Source organism: Mandrillus leucophaeus, unplaced genomic scaffold (genome assembly GCF_000951045.1).
Source record: "Mandrillus leucophaeus isolate KB7577 unplaced genomic scaffold, Mleu.le_1.0 Scaffold958, whole genome shotgun sequence".
NCBI classification, from domain to species: Eukaryota; Metazoa; Chordata; class Mammalia; order Primates; family Cercopithecidae; genus Mandrillus; species Mandrillus leucophaeus.
In genome coordinates, this window is record NW_012110452.1 from 403,422 (window position 1) to 413,661 (window position 10,240).

The following is a 10,240-nucleotide window of genomic DNA, read 5'->3' on the forward strand; positions in this document are numbered from 1 at the left end:
AACTGAGATTGATAAGTCACTTTTCTTTTTGATATAGGCTCGTCACTCACAGCCAAAATCTCTCAGCAAACCCACAGCTACTGTTTACCCTCCTGAGAGATGCTCCTTCCTCACCCAGCACGCGTCACCCTTCCTAGAAAGGTTTATCCTCTTTACAATTCTTGCTAAGGTGGCACTGAATACAAAGTTACTCATGATCAACCTTTCTTACTAGTTATCAGTGTCTGCCCTTAGAGAATTTCATGTCTGTGTCAGAATTATTTGTTGAGTTCCTTATAAACATGCTCCTATCTATGCAGAGTGCTGTGGAGTTTATGGATGAGTAAGATGATACACTTTTGCCTTCCAGTTAGCAGAGTTAAGTTGATGCTATTGAGACCATATGTCCCCCAAAGCTGAAGATACTTACTTTCTTAGCCTATTAAAGAAAAAGTATGCCAAACCCTGAAATAGGAGATGCAAGTGTAGGAGTTCACAAGGAAGAAAGGTCACTTTCAACAAAGGTAATTCAGAGAAAAATTTTGGAGGAAGTGCCAATAGAAATGGAACTACAAGAATGAGCACGCAGAGGGATAAAAATGTCTGAACAACAAAAAAGACATAAACACGCGAAGAAAAGAAAAAGAAAGGTAGAGGATGAAGCCTGCCCATTTAGTTTAGATATACGCTCTCTTAAGATGATGTATAAAGGTATTTTCATTCTTACCGTTTTTCTAATCAGCAGGTATGTTTTATACAAATCACATTCCATATGCCTCTAGAGTGTCTCTTAATTACATGCTTGCCCTCTTGCTGGTAACACCACTCTAAAGAGGCAAGCTCAGGGCTAAGAATTTGAGACAAATACACATTATCATTAATGGCGCTCTCTGAAACTGTGCCACAATTTTACCTTCATTTTCTCTGTCACTTGATTTTTAATATTTATTCAGCACCAAAACAATTCTTTGTCTTCCAAGACCAAGTCATATGACTATGTAACATATTAAGTTGCAAAAGATTATTACTATATTGTTCATATCATTTGTATATTTGTATTTGTTCTTTTTCCCCAAAGTTCCAGCAAAAAAGCTAGAGGGATTAGATCTAGTCTTAAAAAACAAAAAATTAATTTGGTTAACTCAGAAAGAATATATTACATTAACAGGTCTAGGTGAGCTATTTCAAAAAGCCTTTTGTTCCTCAGTTCCTTTATACCATCAAAAAGTTTCTGAAATCTAAATTTGCATCAAAAAATTTTATTGTAGAAAGACAATTTACATTGCCTTACATGAATCTATAAAAATACCTTACGCTCAATACTAAAACTGGTGGTCAGACGACCTTTTGGCTAGTTATCTAAATAGCCACATTTTCATATTCTACTATATTCATACTTACAAGCTAAAAGAACTATGAACTGTAGTTTACAAAAAATCAATTATGTATAAGAGAAAATGAATATCTTTTAAAAATATAAGCAATTCTTGAACTGCAAAAGAATGAGCCATAACATGTAAAACTTGAAGAAAACTTTTAAGTAGAACTTTAAACATGTAAATTAGGAAAAAACAACAAACAACAGTGAGTGGGAGAAGAGAGAGGAAGGAAGGAACAAACAAAAACTTGTAAACTGTGACAATCTAAATTCAAGTTACTGCTGTCCTGATATGAAGATATAAGAGGAAAACATAACATTTTAAACTCAAAAACTAAACTGTTTTGCTATTTCAACATATTACTTCCTCCAGAACTCTCATAACATGTAAATAAATAAGAATATTTCTCATTTCTTAATTTATTAACAAGGTATACATTTGAAAAAATATATACAATATTTCACAACAAACCCTTCAAGACTGTATCTAAGCAATGACATCCAAGGAAGTAGAATTCAGGTACCATGTAATATCTGGAAAATATGATAACCTGACGATTAAGTTTTCTCTTCCTTGCTGGTTACTCTGAAGTCTCCAATATACATAGGTTGCGCCTAACGTGGTTTTCTTATTGAGCCAAGCATCTTGATGCGTCACTCCCAGTTTCATTTTCTCCAGTACTACAAAAATTAAAAAGAAATAAACAAACAGAAAATACTTTACTTAAGTATTCACAAAGATAAACAATAGTCTAGTTTTAAAAAAGACTACTAATAAAATAAAAAGTGTGTAAATTAGTTTGTTAAATGCTACCAAGAGGACTGCAATTAACTATACCATATAGGATTCCTGAGGCTTCACTTAAAAATCAGTTTATATGAGAAAATAATTCAGGTAGAGGGTGTTTGCTGACTGTAAGCTCAAGATGAATGCAATTAACATGAGACAAGCAAAAGTCATCTCACCCAGCACTAGGAAGGCAAACATTCCACTGAATTCTAAAGTGATTTAGATGAGTAATATTGTGAATAGTGTGCTTGCTTCTTGGTGCCACATTTTGAGAGAGGCTGTGAAAACCTGTAGCTTATTCCAGAGTGCAACTACTTCATTCCAGAAATGGTCTGGAAATGAAATCAAAGGAAGTAGTCCTGAAAGAAGAAGAGAGGCCTAGTGAAGAGCTGTTTTGAGGCCAACACTATTAATGGTGTTCAATACTGAGATATCTCCAGTAGGAATAAAATCAACGAAGATTTCTTTGTTTGGCTGAATATACACTGAGTCATCCATAACTCCTGCTCTTTTTGTTTGATACAAATATACTGGCATTCTCTTGGAGGAATTATGAATGCTGTTTACATGTCATAAAATTCTGTTTCTAAGACCTTCAGTTCATTATTACTCAGAGAAAAAGTGAAGGCAAACAACCTTGCTGATAAGTGTGTCTGTGTGTGTCTGCACATGCATGTATACATGTACAAATGTGAAAAATGCTGAGATGCTGATGGTTTTTAATCTGATACATTTTAAAGTGGCACTCTAGAAAAAATATGGCAAGATTTATTTTTCGTGTGAATAAAAACAATGTAGTTTAGAATTTAAGAAGCAATTTAAATATTTTTACTAAAGGCAATTATCAGAGAAAATCAACTTCCTAAAGAAAAGGTACTTGGCACTCATATAAAACCACATGTTTATTTGGTGCCTACTATGTGCCAGGAAGTGTCTCAGATACTGTGGGAATCTCAAATTAAGACAAAACGCCCGAGGACCAAATTAATATAGACAGAATCATACACACACACACACACACACACACACACACTCTTACACACACTCAAAAGTTGGGCAAATAGGAGGGAACTCATTCCATGCAAAGAGAAGAGGTGTATTGCCTGGAGGTAGCGGGGGTGAATCATCAGAGCTACAAAGAAAGTTATTTTTGAAGGTTTCTGAAGATGATAAGGGTTGAAAGTGCAGGTAAAAGCCAAACTGCAAAGGGTCTACACTGACATACGAGGGAGTCTAAATAACTTGGAAGTAATTTGGAAGCAATGAAAAACCGCATATGTACACATGTATGCGTCTATGTATGACAAACATGTTGCTATAGAACCAAAGGTTTCTAATATGCCAGCATACTTTGTTTTATCGTGCTTAGCTTTACCGCACTTCACAGATCCTTTTTTAACAAATTGAAAGCCTGTGGCAACTCTGCTTGGACAAGTCTATCAGAGCCATTTTTTCCAACAGCTTGTGTTCACTTTGTGTCTCTGTGTCATAGTTTGGTAATTCTCATAATATTTCAAAATTTTTTGTTCCTATTCCACCTGCTATGGTGCTCTGTGATCAGCAATCTTCATTATCACTCTTGTAAATGTTTTGGAGCACCACGAACAGTGTCTGCATAAGACGGCGAACTTCATTGATAAATATTACATGTGTTCTGACTACTCCACCAACTGGCCATTCCCCCATCTCACTTCTTCTCTTTAAGCCTCCCTAATCCCTAAGACACAACAGTATGGAAATTATACCAGTTAAGAACCCTATCATGGCCTCTAGGTGATCAAGTGAAAGGGAAGAGTTGCATATCTCTGGCTTTATATTAAAAGCTAGAAATGAGTAAGCCTAGTGAGAAAAGATTATCAAAAGCTCGGATAGGCCAAAAGTTAAGACTCTTGCATCAAAAAGCCAAGTTTTAAATGCAAAGTAATGTTCCTAAAGGAAATTAAAATGCTACTACAGTGAATATACGAATAAGAGAGCAAAACAGCTTTATTACTGATATGGAGAAAGATTTTGTGGTCTAGATAGAAGCCCAGACCAGCTACAACATCCCCATAAGCCAAAGCCTAATGCAGAGCAAGGCCTTAACTGTCTTCAATTCTATAAAGGCTGAGAAAGATGAGGAACCTGCAGAAGAGAAGTCTGAAGCTAGCAGAGGTTGGTTGATGAGGTTTAAAGAAAGAAGCTATCTCCGTAACATAGAAGTGCAAGGTAAAGCAGCCAGTGCTGATAAAGAAACTGCACACAAGTTATCTACCATTTAGCTAAAATCACTGACGAAGGTGACTAACAGGCTTTCAATGCAGATGAAACAGCCCTCTAATGAATAAGATGCCACATAGGACTTTCACGCTAAAGGAAGTCAGTGTCTGGCTTCAAAGCTTCAAAGGACAGGTTGACTTTCTTGGTATGGGCTAACGCAGCTGGTGACTTAGTTGATGTCAATGTTCATTTACCACTCTGAAAATCCTAGGGCCCCTAAGAATTATGCTAAATCTACTCTGCCTGTGATCTACAAATAAAACAGAAGCTTGGATGACATCATATTTGTTCATAATACGGTTTGCTGAAAATTTTAAGCCCACTGTTGAAGCCTACTGCTCAGAAAAAAAAGATTCCTTTCAAAATATTGTTCATTGACAATGTACCCAGTCATCCAAGAGCTCTGATGGAATATATAAAAAGATTAATGTTGCTTTAATGCCTGCTAATTCAACATCCATTCTACAGTCCATGGATCACGGAGTCACTCTACTTGCAAGTCCTATTATTTAAGAAATAAGTTTTGTAAGGCTATAGTTGCCAGAGATAGTAATTCCTCTGGTGGATCTCAGCAAAACAAATTGAAAACCTACTGGAAAGGATTCACCATTCTAGATGCCATTGACAACATTTGAGATTCATAGGAGCAGGTAAAAATATCAACATCAATAGGAGTTTGGAAGAAGTTGATTCCAGTCTTCATGGATGACTTTGAGGGGTTCAAGAGTTCAGTAGAGGAAGTAATTGCAGATGTGGTGGAAACGATAAGAGAACAAGAATTAGAAGTGGAGCCTGAATATGTGACTGAATTGCTGCAGTCTCATGATAAAACTTGAGCAGATGAGGAGTTGCTCCTTCTGGATAAGCAAAGTGGTTTCTTGAGATGGAAACAGTTCGTGGTGAGGAGGCTTTGAACATTGTTGAAATGACAGCAAAGGATTTAGAATATTCCATAAATTAGTTGATAAAGCAACAGCAAGTTTTGAAAGGATTGACTCCAATTCTGAAAAAAGTTCTACTCTGGGCAAAATGCTTTCAAACAGCATCACATGCTACAGAGAGATCTTTTGTGAAAGGAAGGATCAACTGATGTGGCAAACTTCACAGATTTACAACTACTCAACCTTTAGCAACCACCACCCTGATCAGTCAACAGCTAGCAACATCAAGGCAAGATCCTCCACCAGCAAAAAGATTACAATTCACTGAAAGCTCAGATGACTGTTAAGCATTTTTTAGCAATATTTTTAAGATAGGCACATAGTTTTTACAGACATAATGCTACTGCATAGTATCATGTAAACATAACTTTTATATGCACTGGGAAAACAAAGAAGTCATTCATTGCAGTGGTCTGGACTTGAGCTCAAAAAATCTTTAAGGTATGCCTTTTTTCCCCAAATACTTTGAAATGTCTGTGTCTTTAGGGAAAAATAAAAAATAAAAAACATAGAGCAGAGACAGTCCCAAAATATTCAACTACTGTACATCTGAAGAATTTTTATAAAAGGGTTTGACAGAACACAGAGGGAAAGAAAACAACAGTATAAAACTAACCTTACTAAAAGCAGTTAATGAAGCAAACACCAAGGTGAATCAAGGATTCACCCTATCAAGGATGACATTCAAGTGTTTAAAAATCTTCTTTGGAGAAGATAAGAAAATTAAATTTGTATGAATGAGAAATCAACTGAAGGCATTTGGGCTGAAAATTATGGGACATTCTGCTGACTCCTGCTATTACAATAATTAATCTTACAACTTGCAAACATTTGTCATATAGCAAGTGCCTGTATTCTTTGTTTTTTAAATATCATGGGTTTTAATGGGTAGTTATGCAGCAATGCTGACTGTAGTGGAACAAGAGAGCACAGGTGGGTCAATGAAATTCAAGACTAGTTTTGGCCAATGTGCAAAATAAATGTTATCCCACATTTATCCTATTTATCTTGGATTAACAGCTCCTGGCGACTCCTTTATATATCACACTTACTTGTCTGTTTGCACAGCTGACTTTTTCTTTCTTTGACGGGTAGGTGAAAGATTAAGAAAAGTTAAAAGATTAAAAATTTAAAAACTCACTACTCATAACAAAAGCTATTCATGTCTATAAATTAAGGCTTTGAGGGGTGTGTGTGTGTGTGTGTGTGTGTGTGTGTGTGTGTATGCAAGATAAAGCAGCCAGTGCTGATGGAGAAACTGCACATAGGTTATCTACAATCTAGCTAAGATCACTGATGAAGGTGACTACACTAGAGAACAGATTTTCAATGCAGATGAAACAGACTTCTGATGGAATAAGATGCCACAGAGGACAGAGAAGTCAAAGTCTGGCTTCAAAGGACAGGCTGACTTTCTTGGTAAGGGCTAATGCAGCTGGTGACTGGAAATAGACACTAGTTACTAAATATTTTATATATAAACATTTATATAAAAATACATATATATACAAATGCATGTTATGTATTTACATATAATTACTTATAAATATAGGACTAGATCTGGGACTCAAAATATTTTACTTTGAATTTGAATCTGGGTTTTGTCATCTATTAACCTTAGTTTTCTCATCTGTAAAACACACCTTGTGGTGCACTTACTTCACAAGTGTGAGAATTAAGAGTTGATGCAGAGAAAGAACTTTACATAATTCCTGGCACATTTAAATGTTCTATACTTTGCTATTAATGATTTTTTTTCCTGTTGTTATTTCTGCCAAGAAAAATTCAAATAAATTAGATCCGGGACACAAAATAAAAAGAAGCTGTGTGTGATATATTGGTGTTACATTATTTATTTAAGCCACTGGTAAGGGAATCATCTCATTCTGTAGAAAATTAATTACTAAATTAAAAATAATCTGTTTTAGATTAAAGCAATTTCTATTTGAGCCCAAAATCAATACTTTTTGTTTTGTTCACTGAAATATATAACACTGCTATTCTTCATTCCTAATTATAAAATGAGGTCCCTATAAATGGAAACTCAGAAATGATGATTTTTCTTTTCTTTTTAGGTCATAATTTTGCATCTATAAACTAGGATAAAACCTGGTGTTTCAAACAAATTTTAGTTATTATAAAATGAGTCACACTTGTTTAAAGCGGTAAAAGAACAACTAAATATAAAGGGAGACTATATGAATTACATATACTGCGTGACATGAACTTTTTACCTTTGCACATGGTTATTTGAGTACTCAAGGCTACATGGCTTTCGCCCTCATGGGAAGTATGGGTAGGTACTTAAGTAAAATACAGTTTAAAACTAGAGAGCATTCATGTTCTCTAATCCGGCACGTAAGAGGGAACATGAAAGGGGAAAGAGCTTCAATTTGCAAAAAGGAATTCAGTGTTAGTGGTCAATTTACATAAAAAGGGAAGTTCAAAAAGTACAAAGAGAGAATATGAGGCAAAAGTGGGTCACCAAAAGAAAAAAGAATGGAAAGTTAGTATGAATAAAGTAATGCTATAAAAACAAAACACACATATAAAAAGATCTGTACTTATATTTATAACATACGAGTGCTAGTAATGCTTTAAATCTGCAATAGTTTAGTCCTATTTTGTATCTACATACTTATGTATCGATGTCACAGCTAAATATTAAATGCCACTTAATATTTACAGCCGGAATAAATTCATGAATTCGGGTTTTATCAATATTTTTATTATTAAAGGCAACTATGTGTTTGTTAAAGGGCACTATATTCTCATTAAAGAATTAAGGTATAGTTTATTTTCTACTTATCTGTTCACCTGAAATCAAGACCCAAAATTATACTACAAGTCTGGGAGTCAGGACTTTAAATAAATTAAAGAAAAAAACATAAACAAAAATTCCTGTGTGTGATAGTTCTCCTTTTCCAGAAAGAGTATTAGCTATGTATGGTCCTAAAAGAGAACTAGCTTTGCTAATGTATCATGTAAGATCAAATTTCAAACAAAGTTCATCAAATGAAAATACATTATGGTATATTTAAGACTAACAGACTAGGGTTGTAAGTATATCTAAACATTTACTATTGTTCCATTTACTATTCAAAGGCTTAAAAATGAAAGCAAAAACAAAATTCCACTGACCTACGAAACAGCGACCTTCAAGTAATTAAAAAATGGAAGCATTAACACCAGTTTCTAACTGTCACAGGTGCTGTGAATATACACATAAACCTTTTTATACATACTCTGAACACAGAAAATGCTTGTACTTTACCTAGAAAAATAAAAGGAGAAATGATCTTGAATGGTCTTAGTTTCCAATTCTGAAAACCAAGAGAGTCACTCACTGACCTAGAAAGTTGCCTTATTAAAGATGAAAGAGGACAGCAGATAAAGTGAAATCACTCTACACTGAGTTTAGGTGCTAAAGTCAACACAGAAAGGAAAAACAGGAATACAAATTAAAAAAAAAAAAAATTACTCAAGAAAAGCCCTCCAGGAGGCAGCACATTAGAGACCTGTATCTCTTAAAAGTCCAAAATCGGAAGCTTTTCCCTCATCAATGACACAAGAAAACCCTATTTCGTTGGTTAAGCAAATGGTTTGCACTTAGAAACTATGATATAGATACCAAGCACTCAGAATTTTCAATTTTGGGATCACATTCAGCATAGTAAGACGCCATGTTAGGCATGAGAGGCACCTGATATCTGAAACACTTTTGAGAGAGCCACTGTCACATTCCTTAGAGGACATGTATTCTTTAGGGGAAATTCAAGCAGAATAACCAAACCATTTTCCTCCTTCCATTTTCTTTTTTGTTTTGTTTTGTTTTGAAATACCCCCTAATATATATAGTTGAATTCCCTTGAGCTAAAGGCAACTGGTGTCTAACTTAAGAATAAGTGACTATAGAATCAAGTGTCTCTCTGCCTAGATCTGTGCTTTTCCTCCTTGAACACCACAGGTGCTAAGTAAGGATTCCCTTTCAATGGACAGCAGTGCTATGTTCCTAGTATCTTGAGCAGGAACTTTTGAACCTTCTGAACCCAATCTATTCGTTATTATTATTATTTTTTTCCATTATTATGAAAAACAAAAACAAAAACCTCTGTCTCTAGTTAATCTGCCAAGATGTAATTAATTAGATATAGTATGTATTAACATTACTGGAAACCACACCCCTTCCTCAAGATTTTTACTATCAATAAATGAAAAGGAAGGATGACAGGGAAAAGCAGAAATAGGAAATGGACTGCAGTGTGAGAGATAACCATTGAAAGGCCTACTTGTGCAACTGTACATGACCCAAACTATATGACCTCTATCTTTCCCGTGTATAACAAGACTCGAAAGCACTGTAAAGATCAAGGCCAGACGTGGTGGCTCGCATGTGTAATCCCAGCACTCAAAAGGCCAAGACAGGAGGATTGGATTGCTTGAGGCCAGGAGTTCGAGATCAGCTTGGGCAACATAGTGGAACCTCATCTCCACAAAAAATACATTAAAAATTAGCTGGGTATGGTGAAGCATGCCTGTACTCCTAGGTACTGGTGAGGCTGACGCAGGAGCATCACTCAAGTCCAGAAGGTCAAGGCTGCAGTGAACCATGACTGTACCACAGCACTCCAATGGGGGGAGGGCAACAGAGCAAGATGCCAAAAAAGATCATTTTGGCATGAAGATGGGTTACAATGACGCAATTTCAAAGACAATGACCAAAATAAAAGTGATTTCCGGTGGAAAAATTTTATCACTAATGTGTGGGTGTTGCTAGGCAACAAATATTGCAGTGTTTAATCTCCACTCTTCCTAAGGAATTACATGATGAAAGAAAACAAGCTTTTGTAGCGTTTAGATACAAGAGTTGTGTCTAGTAATTCTTAGTCTTCT

At 35.3% G+C, this 10,240-nt stretch overlaps 1 protein-coding gene across 1 annotated transcript in view; it reads right to left on the minus strand.

Moving 5' to 3' along the window:
* Positions 1 to 1,684: 1,684 nt before the first annotated feature.
* LOC105532420 (phosphatidylinositol 3-kinase catalytic subunit type 3-like) overlaps positions 1,685 to 10,240 on the minus strand; it is a 33,430-nt gene continuing 24,874 nt past the window's right edge. Inside the window, exon 5 of the mRNA XM_011970592.1 lies at positions 1,685 to 2,038. Within this exon, the coding sequence (XP_011825982.1) occupies positions 2,024 to 2,038 (15 nt within the window). The 3' untranslated portion in view covers positions 1,685 to 2,023. The remainder of the gene's footprint in view (positions 2,039 to 10,240) is intronic.